The following is a 20,876-nucleotide window of genomic DNA, read 5'->3' as shown; positions in this document are numbered from 1 at the left end:
CAGCATTAGGCAGTGTTAAATATTTTCTTTTCTTATGTTTGCTTTTCTAATGAGATTTTATTTTAAAACATAAAGAAGCTAAATTTTAATGTAACCAGATTTGCTGATCTTTATTTCTATTGTGGAAGTTCACCTATTGTTTCACAAGCAGTTTGGAAAGTCCTCTTCCTCTTGAGCAGTGCTTCTCAAGGTGGGGCGGGGGAGGGAATTTTGTCCCCCAGGGGACATTCTGCAATGTCTGGAGATGTTTTGGTTGTCAGCCTGGTGGGTGTGCTACTGATACCTAATGTGGGTGGAGCCCGGGGACGCTGCTGAACACTCTTCAGTGCACAGGACAGCCCCCCACAGCAAAGAACTGCGTCACCAACATGTTGGGCTGCGTAATTCTAGGGCCTGTCCTGTGCATCACAGGATATTTGGCAGTGTCCTTGGCCTCTACCACTTAGCGTCAGCCGCTTACCCCCAGTATCTTTGTTGTTTTCTTAATAGCTTTATTGAGATGCAGTTCACATACAATAAAATTGACCTATTTGAAGTTTACAAATTCACTGATTTTTAGTATATTCAGAGTTTTGCAACCATCACCACAGTAATTTTAGAAAATTTTCATCACCCGAAAAAGAAACCCCATTCATATCTGCCCGCTGCACTCGCCCAGTCAGGCAGCCAGTAGTCTACTTTCTGTTTCTGGATTTGCCTGTTCTGGGTATTTAATACAAACAGAATCAAACAATATGTGGCCTTTTTTTCTCTAGCTTCTTATTCTCAGCATAAATATTTTGACCTGTGTGGTAGCATGAGTACTTCATCGCCTTTTATGTCCAAATAATGTCCAGTCGTATGGCTATACTACATTTTATCTATCAGTTGATGGACATTTTGGTTGTTTGTACCTTTTGGTATGAATAATGCTGTGAACATTTGTGTACAAGTTTTTGCATGTACATGTTTTCATTTCTCTTGGGTGCGTATACCCGGGATGGAATTGCTAGGTCAAATGGTAACTCCATGTTTAAACTTTTCAAAAACTTGTCAAGACTCTTTTCCAAAGTACCTTCACCATTTTACATTCCCACAAGTAGTGTATAAGGATTCTGATTTCTATACATCCTCACCAACAATCCACTTGTTATTATATGATATTTGATTATGGCCATCCTAGAGGGTGTGAAGTGGTCTATCTCCTTGTGGTTTTCGTTTGCATTTCCTTGATGACTGATTATTTTGAGCATTATTTCAAGTGCTTGTTGGCCATTTGTATATCTTCCCTGGAGAAACGTCAGTTCAGGTTCTTCTCCCAGTTTTTAATTGGGTTATTTGTCTCTTCATTATTAGTTGTAAGTTTTTAAATATATTCTAGGTACAAGTTTCTTATCAGGTATATGATTTGAAAATATTTTCTACCTTTTGTGGATTGTCTTTCCACTTTCTTAAAAGTGTCTTGATGAAGCCCATTTTATCTTTTTTCCCTTGTGTTGCTTGTGCTTTTGTGTTGTATATAAGAAACCTATTTCCAAATTCGGGGTCATGAAGATTTACATGTATTTACTTCTAAGAGTTTTATACTTTTGGTTCTTATATTAAAGTCTTTGATTCATTTTGCGTTCATTTTTGTATATGGTGTGAGGTGGGAGCCCAGCTTCATTCTTTTGCATGTGTTTGTCCAGTTTCCCAGCACCATTTGTTTTTTTTTTTCCATTGAAAGTCTTGATAGCCTTGTTGAAAGTAAATTGATCATAAATGTGAGGGTTCACTTCTGGACTCTCATTTCTGTTCCATTGATCTGTATGTCTGTCCTGAGGCTAGTATCATGCTGTCTTGATTACTGTAGCGTTGGGGTAAATTTTGAAATTAGGAAGTGTGAATCTTCCTAGTTTTTTTTTTTTAATATTCTTTTGGCCATTAAAGATTTATTTTATTTCCATATGAATTTTACGATCAATTTTTCAGCTTCTACAAAGAAGCCAGCTGGGATTTTATAGGGATTGCATTGAATCTGTAGATCACTTTGGGAAGTATTTCCATCTTAACACTATTAAGTCTTTCAGTCTATGAACATTGGAAATTTTCCATTTATTTAGATTGTCTTTAATTTCTTTCAACAATTTTTTGTAGTTTTCAGTTTATAAGTCTTATACATCTTTTGTTAGATTTATTCCTAAGTATTTTATTTTTTTATGCTATGCTAGATGGAAGTATTTTCTCTTTTTTTATTATATAGTTTTAGATGTACATCCTGAAACTTATATAGGGCCAATTATAATTTGACATCTGTGTACACTATAAGTTGTTCACCACTACAAGCCTAGTTACCATCCATCACCATACAGTTGACCCCCCCACCCCGCCTTCATCCATTTCACACCCACCCCGTAACCGCCTTCCCCTCTGGTAACCACTAATCTGTTTTTTGTGTTTGAGTTTTTTTTTTTTTTTTTTTAATTTTTTTTAAGGTTCCACATATGAGTGCAATCATGTGACATTTGTCTCTGTCTGATTTATTTCACTTAGCATAATGTCGAGGTCCATCCATGTTGTTGCAAATGGCAGGACTTCATTATGGCTGAGTAAATAGTCCATTGTATATATACATCACATCTTTATCCATTCATCCATTGATGGACATCTAAGTTGTTTCCATATTTTGGCTATTGTAAATAATCCTGCAGTGAACATAAGGGGTGCATCTATCTTTTTGGATTAGTGTTTTTGTGTTTTTTGGATTGGAATTTTTCTTAAATTTAGTTTTCAGGTTTTTTTATTGCTAGTATATAAAATACGGTAGATTTTTGTATATTGTTCTTATATTCTGTAACCTTGATGAACTTGTTTATTAGTTGTTATAGTTGGTGTAATGAATTTCTGTCATCTGCAAATAGAAAGTTTTATTTCTTCCTTTCCAGTTTGTATCCTTTTTATTCATTTTCTTGACTAATTACCCTGTCTAGAACCTCCAGTCAGTGTTGAATAGAAATGATGAGCATTGACATTTTTGTTTTGTTCTTGATCTCAGTGGGAAAGCATCTAGTCTTTCTCCATTAAATATTGTGTTAACTATGGATTTTTTTGTATATGCCCTTTATAATGTTGAGGAAGTTCCCTCCTACTCCTAGTTTGTTGAGCATTTTTATTGTGAAAGGGTGTTGGATTGAGTCAAATGGTTTTTGTCTATTGAGATGATCATGTGTTTATTGTTTTTATTCTGTTGATACTGTGTATTACATTAATTGATTTTCAGATGTTAAACAACCTTGCATTAGTGGGATAAAACCCACTTGGTTGTGCTGTATAATTCTTTATATATGTTGCTAGGTTCAATTTGCTGGTATTTTATTAAGGATTTTTGCATCTATATTTCTAACAGATACTGGACTGTAGTTTTCTTGTGATGTCTTTGTCTGGTTTTGATATCAGGGTAATAATGGCCTTATAATGAGTTGGGAAGTGTTCTCTCCTGTTTTGTTTTTTTTTTTTGAAAAGTTTGTGAAGATTGGTATTGGTATTAAATATTTGGTAGGATTTACCAGTGAAACTATCTGGGCCTGGACTTTTCTTTGTGGGTAGTTTTCGATTACCTGTTGAAACTCTTTACTTGTTATTGGTTTATTTATATCTTCTATTTCTTCTTATTTGGTTTCTGAAATTTGTGTTTCTAGAAATTTGTCCATTTAAGTTATCCAGTATTGGCATATATGTTCATCATATTCCTTTATAATCATTTTATTTCCAGTCAGTAGTAAGTAATGTCTCTTCTTTAATTTTTAATTTTAATAACTTGAGTCTTCTTTTTTTCTTGGTCAGTCTAGCTAAAGGTTTGGCACTTTTGTCAATCTTTTCCGAAGACCAAGTTTTGGATTTGTTGATTTCCCCGCCCCTCTTTTCTATTTTATTGGTTCCCAAATCTAATCTTTATTATACCCTTACTTATGCTGGTTTTAGGTTTAATTTGCTCATCTTTTTCCATTTTTTTTTCCCTAATATGTGCTTAGTGTTCTGTATTTTTGTTTTTTACTTTGCAGTTTTAATCGATGAGAAAAATGTTTTTTCTAAGGATAAAGATCTCTATTTGCACGGAAAGATACTGAGTAAAATCAGTTTTTATTTAATTTTAGTTCAACTGTCAAGGCTACAGTATATACATTGAAAAAAATTGTTTTAGTGTTTTAAAAGAAACCAGAATGACCCTAAATAAGAGGTGGAAATTAATTCTGGACTTCCATTTTCACCTATAATGGAAAGGACTTTGCAGTTTTGTTCTGTAGCTATTCACTATGTCAGACTATTGAGTGAAGGCAGTGAATCATCAAGGTTTGCTGGGTTGTTACAGGTGCATTTGATTCCATTGAAGCTGGACATCAGTGCACAGGTGCAGTGAATATGAGTAAGAACATGGAAATTGAGTACTTGACGAGACTGACTGGATGAAGCATAGATGTCTCAACAAAAAGTGTATGGCTGTCCATACACAGGAAGGGGAGGTAGGCTGTTTCCCAGAGGACATTTTTTTTGTGTTAAATCTGCCCATACTATGAAAATATTCCAAGATCCTCATTCAGTTAAAGAACATGTAGAGGTTTGTGTGCCCTTTAGAAACTGGTGACTGTAGACCCAAAGAGTTACAAAAAACTTGGCCTGTTCAGTGGAGAAAGAGAATCATCATGAACTTCATTGGAGTATTTCTACGGGAAGTACTAAATTGTTTGGCTGTTGTTAGTGGGAAACAACTATAATTTGTTGGTGGAGGTGGTGGGTAAACTAGATTTTGATCCTGGAATATATTATCTGTAAGGTATCTTTGATTCTTTCTTTATTTTTAATTAACTCAGGCAGGTATAAAATTTGAGTTTTGTATCTGTTTACTACCTAACTGTAATTGTGAAGGTAAGTTAGGAAAAAAATGAAGCTAAACAGCATTATAAAAATGTTAGAATTCTGTTATCATTGTAAAAATGGCTTCACAGTTACTAGTAAAGCAAAATGATTCTAAAAATGCTTCATTTCATATATACTTTTGGAAAACTAGGTGTTTCAGAAGGTGATACAGGGGAATAATTGGCAAGGAAAGCAAGAGTTTGATTTGTATTTCAGGGCAATATAAGGAATTTTTTTCTTAGATGCTCTAAATAATAGAAGGACTACATTAAGAATGTTTCTTTGTGAGAATCCTGGATTTCTCACGAAAAGGGAAAAAATGAGTCAACAGTTCTATCTTTAAAAATTCCAGAAGGCATTATTTGCAGTGGTAACAGTATCAGAGTTAGTATTTTTCAGACATGCTGATCAACAGTTAATGGTAATTGTAATGATCATGAATTCATTTTTTGTTTGTTTAAAAACAGTTAAATTTTGGGAGAAGAAAATAAAAGCAAGTATTGGCTTGGCCAGAAAGTTCTTTCGGTTTTTCCATAACATCTTACAGAAAAACCCGAACAAACTTTTTGGCCAACCCAATACTTTTCCTAGGTATTCCAATACCTAGGAAGGTATCACAGTATACTATAATGTCTGCTGACATTTATTAATCCCCTTCACAATTTTTGCCAAATCTACATAACACCTATAGTGTTATTTAAAAAATATTTTTCAGTAAATTTGATTACTTTTTTGTTTTTCGTAAAAACCACAGATTTGTGCTAGTATCATTTTTATAAAACACATAAAATTAAAATCTAACTTAAAAAGTTTCAGTTGGTGAATTAGCTGTAATCATCTCTTGTTCCAGCGTGGGCACCACTCTTTGGGAAATACTGGTATAGGGAAAGGAGCATTGCTTTGGAATCAGGCCTGGTTTGGAATCCTGACTCCATCACACATTTGCTTGAGCAACTACCTGAATCTGTTTCTGGATCATAAAGTTGGGGAAGATAATACTTAAGGAGTTGCTGTGTTCTTTAATTAAATGATAAAGTTTGTAAAGTGCTTGGTTCAGAGAGGGTTTTCAAGAACTGGTCATTCTCTCACCATCCCCACCCATCACACCTCATCTCTGCAAGAAGTTACCTAGTTTCATTTTAGTGTCATAGATCTTGGACAACTTATCTCTAGCTAGCTCCTTTGGAACCAAAATTGTCACTGTTAATTGTACATTTATTAGAAATTAATCCAACAATTTTGGTCCTTGTTGATAAACTGTTGTGCTTAGTTTTCTCATTTGGGTTTAAAAAAAAAGTCTGAAAAGACAGTTTCAGTGCCTTTCATGTTACAGTAACATTTTAAATGGGATCTGTATTTATATTGTGAAAAATTGTGTATCAGATATGGTTTGTAGGGCTTTGTCTTTAAGGGTAGTAAAGAATTCTTTTAACTCATACATAAGAAAAGCTGGATAAGGGCAGTAATTTAGGAAATTATCTACAATAGTCACAACATTTGCCCAGGTTAGATTTTATTAGCAGAAACAAAGCTTTTTCAATCCTGGTCAAATTACAACTGTTAGAAGAAAATATTTAAATCAGGAGAAGGTGGTTGAACTTGGAAATTTTTTCAGTTCATAAAAAATTTTGACTGTATAATTTAAGCTATTTTGAGGCTTAAAGTTTTATTGTGATCTTAGATACCTAACAAGTGGATTGGCTTTCTTGATTTTAATTGGCAGCGGCAGATAGCTATTTTCAACAAGAATAGCCATTACATGTTGTTTTGCAAGAAAGGAGTTGAATATACAGTTATATTGTATAATTGAATATAGTTATACAGTATACAATTATATAATTGAATATACAGTTATACAGTATTATTGAAATATAAATGGTAAGTAAACTTGAAGTAAAATGGGTCCTTTATACCTTAGTAAAACTCCTTAGACTAACTTTCATAGACAAGTTTGGAAAATTGAATTGTTCACTTAATTACTGAGTGAATGACTATAATATACATTTTTTAGATTCAATAAATATGCCTAATAAACCAGGAAGGACAGTGTTCTCTGCAGTTTTTTTATTTAGGACATTTCATGTGAACTTTCCATTACCTTGATTTATTTCCCCAATTAAATCTTGTTTTGAAGTTCTGAAGCTGGAGATTCTATTTTATTCAGTAGTATTTTATACTCCTTTATGAAGAATTATGTGTAACTTCAGTATATATTTTGTTGTACTTTTTAAAATGATTAAAACTGATTTTAAAAATTTATTTCACCCTAGAGATGGAAAGGTACACCCTTATTTAAAGCTCTAGCTGTGGGTTTAGTAACTGCCAGTAGATGGCAGTGTAAGTTCATGGAAAACTATATCCTTCCATAAATTGAGTACTGAACGTTTTTTAAGTTACACATACTCTCAGTGAGATTGATCCTGGTGGGTTAAAAATGCCTATTACTTTTTAAAAAATATTTATTTATTTTTGGTTGTGTTGGGTCTTCGTTGCTGCACACAGGCGTTCTCTAGTTGCGGCGAGTGGGGGCTACTCTTCGTTGCGGTGCGTGGGCTTCTCATTGCGGTGGCTTCTCTTGTTGCGGAGCACGGGGTCTAGGTGTGTGGGCTTCAGTAGTTGTGGCACGCAGGCTCAGTAGTTGTGGCTCGTGGGCTTTAGAGCGCAGGCTCAGTAGTTGCTCCGCAGCATGTGGGATCTTCCTGGACCAGGGATCGAAGCTGTGTCCCCTGCATTGGGAGGTGGATTCTTAACCACTGCACCACCAGGCAAGTCCCTAAAAATGCCTATTGGTTTTTATTTTGCTTTGTAGTAATAGTCTTATTGCAGCACTTTTAAAAATCAGTTCTCAAACTCTAGGGTATGTCAGAATTATCTGGCGGCTTGCTAAAAGCATTGCTAGACTCAGAGTTTCTGATTCTATAAATTTGGAGTTTGGTCAAAAATTTGCATCTCTAACAAACTACTAATGATGCTAATGCTGACATTTATGATATTGATGGTGAGGATTGCACTTTTAGAACCACCTTTTTGTTGTTGTTGTTTTATTACAGCAAAATACACTTAACATAAGGTTTACCATGTTGACCATTTTTAAGTGTACGGTTTAGTGGTATTAACTACATTCACATTTTTGTGCACCCATCACCACCATCCATCCCCATAACTCTTTTCATCTTGTATAACTGAAATTCTGTACCCTTTAAACAACAACTTTCTGTTTTTCCCTCCCTCTAGCCCCCGGCAACAACCATTATACTTTATGTCTTTATGATTTTGACAACTCTAAGTAGGCTGATATGGAATCATACAGTAATTGTCTTTCTGTGACTAGGTTATTTCCCTTAGCGTAACGTCCATGTTGTAGCACATTTCAGAATTTCCGTTTCAAAGTTTAATAATATCCCATTGTATGGCTATACCACATTTGCTCATCCATTCTTCCGTCCATGGACACTTGGGTTGCTTCCACGTTTTGACTATTATGAACAATGATATGAACATGGATGTACAAATATTTCTTAGAGATCTGCTTTCAGTTCTTTTGGATATATAGCCAGAAGTGGAATTGCTGGATCATTTGGTAGTTGTATTTTTAACTTTTTGAGGAACTGCTGTATTGTTTTCCACAGCAGCTGTACCATTTTCCGCCAGCAGTGCACAAGGGTTGCAATTTTTTTCACATCCTTGTCTACAGTTGTTTTCTGTTTCGTTTTGTTTTAAAGTAGCCATCCTCCTGGGTGTGAGGTGGCATCTCATTGTAGTTTTGATTTGCATTTCCTTAATGACTAGTGATGTTGCACATCTTTTCATGTGCTTACTGGCTATTTGTATATCTTTGGAGAAATATTTATTCAAGTGTTTTATCAAACATTTTTGAATTAGATTTTTGTTGTTGAATTTTAGTTCTCCATATATTTTGGGTATTAACCTCGTATCAGATACATGATTTGCAAATATTTTCTCCTATTCCGTGGGTTGCCTCTTTATGGATGGCATCTTGGTGTACAAATTTTTAAATTTTTATGAAGTCCAATTTGTCAGTTTTTTCTTTTGTTACCTGTGCCTTTGGTGTCACATCCAAGAAATCATTGCCAAATCTAATATTGTGAAGTTTTTGTCCTATGTTTTCTTTTAAGAGTTTTATTGTTTTAGGTCTTACATTTAGATCCTTGATTCATTTTGAGTTAGTTTTTGTACATGGTATTAGGTAAGGGTTCACCTGCATTCTTTTGCATGTGGATATGCAGTTTTCCCAATACCATTTGTTGAAAAGACTTCTGTTTCTCCAGTGATTGGTCTTGACACCCTTGTCAAAAATCATTTGACCTTATATGCGAGGGTTTATTTCTGGACTCTCTGTTCTATTCCATTAGTCTCTACATCTGTCTTTAAGCCAGTACCACACTGTTTTGATTACAGTAACTTTGTAGTAAGTTTTGAAGTCAGGAGTGAGTCCTCTTGGTTTTGTTCTTTTTTAAGATTGTTTTGGCTCTTTGGGGTTCTTTGAGATTCCATGTTAATTTTAGGGTGGGCTTTTCTTTTTCTGCAAAAAAAAAAAAAGGCATTTGGATTTTGATGGAGAGAATGTTGAATTTATAGATCTCTTTGGGTAGTATTGATATTTTAATAATATTAATTTTTCCAATTCATGAATATGGGATGTGTTTCCATTTATTTGTGTCATCTTGAATTTTTTTCAGCAATGTTTTATAGTTTTCATTTTACAAGTTTTTCACTTCCTTGGTTAAGTTAATTTCTAAGTATTTTATTCTTTTTGATGCTGTTGTGAATGAAATTGCTTTAGTAATTTCCTTTTCAGATTGTTCGTGTGTGTAAAAGTGAAGCTGATTTCTGTGTACTGACTTTTTGTATCTTGCTGCTTTGCTGAGTTCATTTATTCTAACAGGTTTTTCTGTGAAATCATTAGGGTTTTCTACTAGTAAGATCATATCATCTGCAGAGATAATTTTATTTCTTTCTTTACTATTTGAATACCTTTTATTTCTTTTTCTTGCCTTCCAGCAGTAGAACTTCCAGTACTGTGATGATAGATGTGATGAAAGCAGTCATCCTTGCCTTGTTCTTGATCATAGTGGAAATGTTTTCAGTCTCTCACCATTAAGTATGATGTTCATTGTGGGTTTTTCATATTTGGCATTCATTATATTGAGATAGTTTCCTTCTATTCATAGTTTGGTGAATGTTTTTATAAGGAAAGGGTGGTGAATTTTGTCACATACTTTTTCTGCAGCAATTGAGATAATCACGTGGGTATTTTTCCTTCATTTTGTTGATGTGGCAAGTTATATTGATCAATTTTTATGTTAAACCATCCTTGCATTCCAGGAATAAATTCCTCTTGGTCATGGTGTATAATCCTTTTAATACGCTGCTGAGGCATGTTTGCTAGTATTTTGTTGAGGATTTTGCATCCATATTCATTAGGGGTGTTGGTCAGTATTTTTCTTGTGGTGCTTTTGTCTGGCTTTTGTCTGGCTTTGGTATGAGAGTAATGCTGGCCTCAGAATGAGTTTGGAAGTGTACCCTTCTGTCTGGTTTTTTGGCAGAGTTTGGTATTAGTTTTTAAAATGTTGGGTAGAATTCACCTTTGAAGCCATTGGGCCTAGGGCTGTTCTTTGTTGGTAGGTTTTTTGTTTGTTTGTTTTTTAAATTAATTTTTATTGGAGTATAGTTGCTTTACAATGTTGTGTTAGTTTCTGCTGTACAGTGAAGTGAATCAGCTATATGTATACATTATCCCCTCTTTTTTGGATTTCCTTCCCATTTAGGTCACCACAGAGCATTGAGTAGAGTTCCCTGTGCTATACAGTAGGTTCTCTTTAGTTAATCTGTTTTATACATAGCAGTGTATATATGTCAATCCCAGTTTCCCAATTCATCCCACTTCCCCTTCCCCCCTTGGTATCCGTATGTTTGTTCTCTGGTAGGTTTTTGATTTCTGGTTGAATCTCCTTACTAGTTATAGGTCTATTCACATTTTAATAACCATTCTTTTTAAACAGTCCTTTGCTTTAAAAATCTTATTAAAATAATACAGCATTATTGTGTTTTAAAAGAGTGTCCTCATATTCTACTACCCTAATCCATTTGGTCATATTTCCAATGAGTATGTATCTATACATATATGTTTTAGTGAAGTCATAATGTGCGTAACTTCTTTTCACGTTCTGTTTTTTATATGTTACTTACATATTTTCCCCCACTTTTAATGTGTGCTGTCCCACCTATTCCTTATTGCCCTTCTATCTAAGAGAATTATGCCCTACAATGCAACATTCTTGTCAGAAAGAGATCATGTAAGCCTGAGAAGTGTTTTAATTTGATCTTTTTGGTTTTTTTGACTGCTGTCAGTGGGATGGTTTTAAAATAATACTGTATTGGTCACATACTATTATAAGTTTTAATGGTTTCTCTTCACTTTTGACCTTTGTTTTTCTGAAGTTCACAAATAAGGTGGTTATATTTTCTAACTCATTTTGAACAGGTAACATCAACAGACATTTAAAACAAGCCATGCATAGAAGCTACTTTTTTCCCCTGCCACTTCTAACTCATGCCACTTTTCTTTTGCACTTTCAGGGCATAGCATGTTTACAGTGTAGTGTATAATATTTCAGTCCTACCTAAGTGCAGCATTGGAATGAAAATCTATCAAAATGATCACTAAAAACAAAGGTAGTTTAAACATCTAGTTAGTTTACTTAACTTCTTCCATCAACTCACTGTATAATTTAGATGATTTCACTTGACTTTTTTGTAATGAGTGACATTTTAGAAAATCTGAATATATAATGGCTTACAACTTCACCCTGTAACAATGGGAAGCAAAAGGCAAATAAATTGTTAATAATAATATATTATACAGGTGTGTTCTTTGGCCAAAAAGAAGAGTGTGTGGTAACTAGTGATGATTTGTCCATCAAAACCTGAAACTATTGATATTTATTGAGATGAGAAATTAATGAGATTCTGTTTTACTATTAATAAAGAGAGCAGTACGTTTTCTGTTTTTCTAATTTTCCCCCAACACAGGGAGTAGGGAAAAGCAGACACCCCAATTTATAGTTAATTTATTGTACTGAAGTAAGCTGTACATTGCTTCCAAATCTAAATTAATCCATAGTAAATAAAAATACCTTCATAAAATATTTTTAAATTTTAAAACTATGTTTCTTTAACAGATTTCTATAATCCAGGAGCTTGTTACTAATTATGAAGCCTCTCTGAAAACGTGTGACTTTTTTAGCCCTTATGGTAAGTTTAAATTAGATTGAGTTGAAATTTGATTACTCATTTCAATCCATTTTCAGTCACTAACACTATCTTATGTTTATTATGTATGTGCTACATGATAGCTGTTCCCTAAATAGTTTTTGAATTAGTGAATGAAATGAGAAGAACACTTGCAATCTTAAGTAATTAAAAATGTCCTAATCTTGTCAGGGGAGAGTTAACTCCATTTTAATATGAATAAACAGAATTGAGAGGTTGAGCAGCTTGACCAAGATCAAGTAGTTAGTTTATGTTGAAATGTATTTTTCGGGAATTCCTACTTCTTTGTTCTTTCTACTCTTATATTACTTTAAATCCTGTATAATTTGGTTCTTTGTTTTTCTGTTTGTAGGGGCATATGTAAATCAAGGCAGCTTTATTTAGAAAACACTCTAGAATGCTTTCAGTCATGCAAATGGTACCTTTGGTTTCTTCTTGCATCTTTTATTTGTTATCATCCTTTTGTTCTTGTTAGTTTGAAACAAATTTCACAATAAAATAACAGACACAGAAGTAAATAATGAACCCTCGTGTCCCCATCACCTACCTTCTTTTATCAGTGTTTCACCAGTATTATTTGAAGTATCTTCTGTCGACTTCTTTTTCCTGGAGTATTTTTAAAGCAAACATACTGTTTCCTCTGTCAGTACCTTAGTATGCATCTCTAACTGTTTAAAACACTTAAACACAAGATGTAGCCACAGTGCTGTCTTACACAAAATTAACTCTCATACCACAGTATCTAACACCCAGTCCGCATGCAAATTTTCCCAATTATTTAAAAAATTGTATAACTGGTTTATTTGAATATGGATCCAGCTAAGGTCCACACTTTACATTTGATTGTTATGCCTCTGATATTCTTTTGATCTTGAGCAGTACTGTCCACTCCTTTCCCTTTTTTTTTGTTTGTTGAAAGGCCACGTGTCTTGTGGGACGTGCCATGTTTTGAAGTTGGCTGATTGTCTTCTCATGGTATCATTTAATACATTTTGCTGTCATCCATATTTCTTACAAAGTTCAAGTTAGATTTACCTACTTTTTTTTTTTTTTTTTGGCCTTGCCGTGTGGCAAGTGAGATCTTAGTTCCCCAACCAGGGATTGAACCCATGCCCCCTGCAGTGGAAACGTGGAGTCCTAACCCCTGGACCGCCAGGCAATTCCCCTAGATTTACAGGCTTGATTAGATTCAGGTTCCGTATGAATACTTCATACGTGACACTTTGTACTTCCTGTTATATCACATCTGAAGGCAGAAAACATTCTGGTTGTCTCTCTTTTTGTGATATTAAGATTGATCAGGATTTTGATGTTTGTCAGCCTAATCTGCCCATTAAAAGTTCTTCATTGGCCTAATGATTTTTGCAGCCACTGAGAATCGTTGCCTTCATCCCTTATTTCATTCTAATCATCATTCCTTCTGCATTTATTAGCTGGAATTCTTATAGAGAAGTGTTTTTTTTATTACTTATCTATTTTATACATATTAGTGTATATATTGTCAATCCCAAGTAAAGAACTTTTCTTCATCAAATATTTGGTTCCCCTGAAATATAGTTTATATGAGAGGAGCAAGATAAATGCTTGGCTCTTTGCCTATGTTTATTATTTGTGTTTTAATTTTATGCTAATCTGTGTGTTTTCATTGTTGTCATTTCATTTGGTCATCTAGTCCAGGAGACCTTCTGTGTTTTCTGAGGTGGCATGAGTAAATTCTCCTTTCTGCTCTTTCTACCTCATTTTATACCTGTGTGTCTTCCCTTCTGAAATCCATTTTGAGTGCTTGGTATTTCTTTATCTACTCTTCTGTAGCTTGAGTGTACAGAATGGGGAACCAGATGGAGCTCCGCTGATTCTGTGTGACCATCTTGTCAGGAATGTGTCCTCCTAATACCCTTCAATTTTGGGTTTCCCTGATGTAGTGTCGAGGCCTACTTAGAATGCTAAGTAAGCCCTGGCCATTCTTGCCTTTGTGGAAATTTTGCAGTGGTAGTTAGGGACATCTTTTCTTCAAGCTATTTTCCTTGACTTTTCCTGGACCTGCTGCCTTATGCTCTCAGCCTGAGAATTCGTAGAGTTAGATTGATTTACCTCTTTTCCCCAAACTATTTCTTTGGAGTGAGGTATGGGTAGAAGCCTATGAAACCAGCATCTTGTTTCTCTGTTTGGCTGCTGCTTTTTGAACTTTACGACACGAAGTCATATCTCTTTCTGTTGAACTTGGTCATTTTTGCTGGATTTGTACTGCTTATCGTAATAGTCAATTTCAGTATGCATTGGGAGAAAGAAAGTATGTGAGTTGCTCTACTTTGCCTCATTCCCTGTAATGATGTATATTTGTTTGATTGCAGAGAATGGGGAGACAGAACCCCCAACGACACTACTCTGGGTTCAGTATTTCCTGGCACAGCACTTTGATAAACTTGGGCAGTATTCTTTGGCTTTGGATTATATTAATGCTGCAATTGCTAGTACTCCAACTCTTATAGAATTATTCTATATGAAAGCAAAAATTTACAAGGTAAAATCTTTGTCATGTTTTTTGAGTAGTTGAAGAATTTGGCCATTTTAAGAACGCTTGGAGTTCTTTCTGTGTAGAGATAACTTTTAGGACACCCTGGTAATCTATTCCTAATATTCTAATAATCCTAAGGAGTTTTATGTTATATAGTTGTATAGTCAGTATGAATAGTTTCATTCAGCTCTTAGTAAATATGAATTGTAATGTATCTAAAGACTTCTAGATAAACTTGACAGAAATGTAACAGATTTCTAATTTGTCTTTAAGAACTTTTTCCATTATATTGTACCCATAGTCTCTTAATCATAAACAGTGATTTCTTTAATACTTTCATTTCTTAAAGCATATAGGTAATCTCAGAGAAGCTGCCAAGTGGATGGATGAAGCTCAGTCTTTAGACACAGCCGATAGATTCATCAACTCCAAATGTGCAAAGTATATGCTTCGAGCAAATATGATAAAAGAAGCAGAGGAAATGTGCTCCAAGTTCACAAGGGTAGGACATAGCGTGTAATTGTCTGAGTTAGTAAAATTAAAGTTAAGTTCTGTGGTGATGTGTGAAGTTTACTGCTGAAGTTCCTAAGAATTCACTTTTGTTATTATTATTTTTTAATCTTGTTTAGCTCACATCCTAAGTATGCTTTCTTACTGTGGTTGATGTATGTGCGTGTGCTTCTGGTGGGAGATGATTAAAAAGCAATAACAGGAGCAAAATACCTTTATACAGAAATAAGCATTATGCCATACTTCAGTGCTCATATGCAAGATTTGATTTATTGTTCTTTTGTTTCACTAGTAGTTTGTGACTGCTGTTTAATTTCTCAGTTACAGTGTCTTAACTTCGTAATAGCTCATAGAGTTCTTTCTCTGTAGAACTAACTTCTGAGGACTACTGGTCTCTGTGACATTAAGAATTTAAGTTCTTTCAAATTGTTAGGCTAAACATTTATTCCTTTGTTTCATCTTTCACCATCCTTTCATATCCTTTTCTACACAGACTTTCTGTTATATTGTAAAAACAGTACACGTTTATGGTTAAAAATATAAGGAGGCTAATGGAACAGAATAGAAAACTATTCACACATATTTGGAAACTTGGTATGTATCAGAGGTGCTTTAAAAATCAGAGATGAAAAGATACTGTTTGGATAATTATTTATTTGTGTTGAAAAAAATAAAATGACATCCTTATCTTACACTGCACACAGATCAGTTACAGGTGGATTAAAGATCTAAAAGCAAACCTTTCACACTTCTGGAAGAAAGTATAGAAGTTTATCTTTAGGGCTCAAGGTAGGAAACATTTCTTAAGACACCAAACACATAAAGGTACAAGAGTAAAATTGATACACTTGATTATATCAAAATTAAAGATAATGTATAGCAAAAAATAATTATAAGCAAAATGACAAGGCAAACCATAGAACTGGAGAAGATATTTCCAACTCATATAAGAAGAATTTATAAAGAAAGCCAAAGAATTCGCTGAAATAGTTACACATTGAATGTAACATAGAGGCATTATGAGAAAACCATGTTTCAAGTTTGATTTCCAAGTTTTAATTAAGATACTTCAAAATAAATAATTTATATCTCCTAGTGCATTACATACAAAGTAGGGGGCTTTAGTGCTGGTATTTGTAAGTAAGTTGTTGAGGATGAAAATAAGTTACCACTGTGCTCTGTGATGTTAATGTATCACTGATACAGCACCAATGTACCACCTTGTTTAAATGTTAACTAGAGTCTAGTTGTGTCTGGGTGTTAAGGGAAACCCCTTATAATTTAGAAGCCACAGAATAGCTTGAACTTTTTTTTTTTTTTTTTTTGCACCATACAAGGAGTCCAGGACAGCTAACGCTCAGAAAACCTGAACTCCTCCATACAGTTCAGCACAGCCTTTTTTATTTATTTTTATTTTTGCTGTGTTGGATCTTCGTTTCTGTGCGAGGGCTCTCTCTAGTTGTGGCAAGCGGGGGCCACCTTTCATCGTGGTGTGCGGACCTCTCACTATCGCGGCCTCTTGTTGCGAAGCGCAGGCTCAGTAGTTGTGGCTCACGGGCCCAGCTGCTCCGCGGCATGTGGGATCCTCCCGGACCAGGGCTCGAATCGGTGTCCCCTGCGTTAGCAGGCAGATTCTCAACCGCTGCGCCACCAGGGAAGCCCTAGCTTGAAGTTTTATTGTGAAAATTTAACTACTTGCAAGAATGATGTCATAGAAACATTAAATACACATACACACACAATACTCAATAAGAAAAAGATGAGACAATACAAATATGGGCAAAGGAGATGAATAATTAGTTCACAGAAGTAGAATATGGAATGGCCAAAAGATACCTTCATTAATAATCAGGGAAAAAAACAATATATCATTTTTTACCCATGAAATTACCCAGAAATTTAAGACTGACATTACTTGGTATTGACAAATGGTATGTCATTCATACACACACAAACACACACATGCACACACATCTCACATACGTATACCATATATCTGTATTGTGTATATATTTATGATGAGAAAGAAACAACATATGGTCTATGCATGTGATGTACATGTACACATATAGGTTTAATTTTTCATTAAAAGCTACTACTTATGGACCATTTGTTGTTTCTTACCGTAAAAGAGCTGTTTTTTTTTAATTTTTAATTTATTTTTGGCTGTGTTGGGTCTTCATTGCTGCACGTGGGCTTTCTCAGGTTGTGGTGAGCAGGGGCTACTCTTTGTCGCAGTGCGCGGGCTTCTCATTGCAGTGGATTCTCTTGTTGTGGAGCGATGGGTTCTAGCCATGTGGGCTTTAGTAGCTGTGGCGCACGGACTCTAGAGCGCAGGCCCAGTAGTTGTGGTGCATGGGCTTAGTTGCTCAGTGGCATGTGGGATCTTCCTGAACCAGGGATCAAACCCATGTCCCCTGCATTGGCAGGTGGATTCTTAACCACTGCTCCACCAGGGAAGCCCTAGGTAGACTCTTTAAAACCCATGTTTTAGAATTGTGTAGTAGGATACAAACTAGTATTTCTAAAACTCATATGGCATAGGATCAACAGTAATTGTAAAGTGGCAGATGTAGTGGTGGTGCAGAGTATTAGCAAGAACGATGGTAATGATCAAGGGGTCAATCCAAGAAGAAGATATAACAATCGTAAACATACATGTACCCAACATAGGAGCACCTAAATACATAAAGCAAATATTAATAGACATAAAGGGAGAAATGACAGTAACACAGTAATAGTAGGGGACTTTAATACCCCACTTGTATCAATGGACAGATCATCCAGACAGAACATCAGTAATGTTCTAAATCATTTCTGAATGCTTTCTAAAGCTGAAAGCATTTCCTCTAAGGTCAGGAACAAGACAAGGATGCCCACTGATGCCACCTTTATTCAGCATAGTATTGGAAGTTCTAGCCACAACAGTCAGACAAGAAAAAGAAATAAAAGGAATCCAATTTAGAAAGAAAGTAAACTGTAACTGTTTGCAGATGACATGATAACTATATATAGAAAATCCTAAGTGTACCACCAGAAAACTGCTAAAGCTCATTAATGAATTGAGTTGCTGGATACAAAATTAATATGCAGAAATTTGTTGCATTTCTATACACTAACAACAAACTATCAGAAAGAGAAATTAAGGAAACAATCCCATTTACCATAACATCAAAAAGAATAAAATACTTAGGAATAAACCTATCCAAGGAGGTAAAAGACTTGTACTCAGAAAACTGTAAGACACTGATGAAAGAAATTGAAGAGGTCATAAACAGATGGAAAGATATATTGTGTTCATGGATTGGAAGAATTAATATTGTTAAAATGACCATACTACTGAAGGCAATCTATAGATTCAGTGCAGTTCCTTGGTATTAAAAAACCAAGGGTATTTTTTTCACAGAACTAGAACAGATAATTTAAAATTTTTATGGAAACTCAAAAGACCCTGAATAGCCAAAACAAGCTCCCTGACTTCAGACTGTACTACAGAGCTACAGTCATCAAAACAGAATGGTATTGGCACAAAAACAGACACATAGATCAGTGGAACAGAATAAAGCCCAGAAAGAAATCCCACACACTTACGGTCAATTAATCTACAACAAAGGAGGCAATAATATACAGTGGAGAAAAGACAGTCTCTTCAGTAAGTAGTGCTGGGGAAACTGGACAACTACATGTAAAAGAATGAAATTGGAACATTCTCTAACACCGTATACAAAAATAAACTCAAGATGGATTGAAGATCTAAATGTAAGACTGGAAACCATAAAACTCCTAGAAGAAAACATAGGCAGAGCACTCTTTGACATAAATCATAGCAATTTTTTTGAATCTGTTTCCTAAAGCAAAGGAAATAAAAGCAAAAATAAACAAATGGTACCTAATTAGACTTAAAAGCTTTTTCACAGCAAAGGAGACCATCGACAAAATGAAAAAGCAACCTACTGAATGGGAAGAAAGATTTGCTAATGATGTGACTCATAAGGGGTTAATATCCAAAATAAACAGCTCATACAACTCAACGTCAGAAAAACAAACAACATGATGAAAAAATGGGCAGAAGACTTGAATAGACATTTTCCAAAGAAGACGTACAGATGGCCAGCAGGCATATGAAGAGATGCTCAATGTTGTTAATCATCAGAGAAATGCAAATTAAAACCACAGTCAGGTGTCACCTCACACCTGTCATAATGGCTGCCCTCAAAGAGACCACAAATAAATGTTGGTGAGGATGTGGAGAAAAGGGAACACTGTTGGTGGGAATCTAAACTGGTGCAGCCAGTGTGGAAAACAGTATGGAGGTTTCTCAGAAAAAATAGAAATACCATATGACCCAGCAGTTCCACTCCTGGGTATAAATCCAGAAACAAATGAAAACACTGATTCGAAAAGATATATGCACCCTAATGTTCATAGCATTATTTACAGTTGCCAATATATGGAAGCAACCAGTGTCCATCAACAGAAGAATGGACAAAGCAGATGCAGTATATATGTATATACAATGGAATACTACTCAGCCATAAGAAAGAATGAAATTTTGCCATTTGCAACAACATGGATGGACTTGGAGGGTATTATGCTAAGTGAAGTAAGTCAGACAGAAACACAAATACTGTATGATACCACTTATATATGGAATCTAAAAAATAGAGCTAGCGAATATAACAAAGAGGAAACAGGCTCTCAGATATACAGAACAAATTAATGGTTACCAGTGGGCCGGGAAAGAAGGGGACAGGGGCAAGATGGGGGTAAGGGATTAAGAGATACAAACTATTGTGTATAGAATAAATAAGCTACAAGAATATATTGTACAACACAGGGAATGTAGCTAATATTTTATAACTGTATAAATGGAGTATAACCTTTAAAAATTGTGAATTACTGTTATACACCTATAACAAATTATTGTACATTAGCTATATCAATAAAAAAAGGATGATGGGTATTAGAGAAAAAATTAGGAAAATAGTAGTACTGTTTATGTTCATATAGCACCTAATCCCATGTAAAATCACATGACATTTTACAGCAAGGTAATTAAGGCTCTGAAGAGGTTACTTGAATCATCTTTGGTCACATAGTCAGTAGTACCGGGGCTCAAACTCTTCAATGCCCTTTCCACTGTGTCACAATTTTGAAGATTAGAAATTAGAAGAAAGTCCAAGAGTAGATGTAAAAGCAGTGATGCTTGTAGAGAAAAGTACCACCTGGAAGGCCACGCTAGATTAGAAATAAAGTACAATTAGAAATGAGTATATAAAACTTCTTAAGTTAAATAAATTCAGTGGTTTAAAAAAAATAAAAAACAGAAAACACCCACACAGCAAACCACAGCCAACTCGGATATGTCTGAAAAGGCCCAGAAGAATGAAGGGGAAGAAAGAAGGGGAAAGGTTGGCTGTTCGAGGAGAGTAGTCCTCAAAGTCGGGGGCTCAGCTTGCTCCTCGTAATCATGTCCGATCATCCACTCTTGACAAGTTGCTGTGCCGTGTGGAGAGCCTGTTAGTGTATCCATACTGCTTCACTGGCCAGGCGTGTCCCTAACGTGTGGTGGATAACAGTGAACTGGGGGAGGAGAATTGCTAATGACTCTGATAATCAGTTTATATCTGCTTGGTAATAAGTGAGTAAAGTGCTCATATTTCCGTCTTGCAGATTTTTCACAGTT

At 35.0% G+C, this 20,876-nt stretch overlaps 1 protein-coding gene across 9 annotated transcripts in view; it reads left to right on the top strand.

Annotated features, from left to right (window-relative positions):
- The window catches only part of NAA16 (N-alpha-acetyltransferase 16, NatA auxiliary subunit), an 82,305-nt gene that overhangs the window by 29,080 nt on the left and 32,349 nt on the right, over positions 1 to 20,876 (top strand). For all 9 annotated transcript variants that reach the window (XM_033843871.2, XM_019936470.3, XM_073795253.1 and 6 more), the window contains 3 exons: positions 12,075 to 12,147; positions 14,517 to 14,686; positions 15,030 to 15,182. In XM_033843871.2, coding sequence (XP_033699762.1) covers positions 12,075 to 12,147; positions 14,517 to 14,686; positions 15,030 to 15,182 — 396 coding nt within the window. The remainder of the gene's footprint in view (positions 1 to 12,074; positions 12,148 to 14,516; positions 14,687 to 15,029; positions 15,183 to 20,876) is intronic.

Source organism: Tursiops truncatus, chromosome 18, assembly GCF_011762595.2.
Source record: "Tursiops truncatus isolate mTurTru1 chromosome 18, mTurTru1.mat.Y, whole genome shotgun sequence".
NCBI lineage: Eukaryota > Metazoa > Chordata > Mammalia > Artiodactyla > Delphinidae > Tursiops > Tursiops truncatus.
The sequence above is the reverse complement of the archived record's forward strand: the minus strand, read 5'-3'. Positions and strand labels throughout refer to the sequence as shown.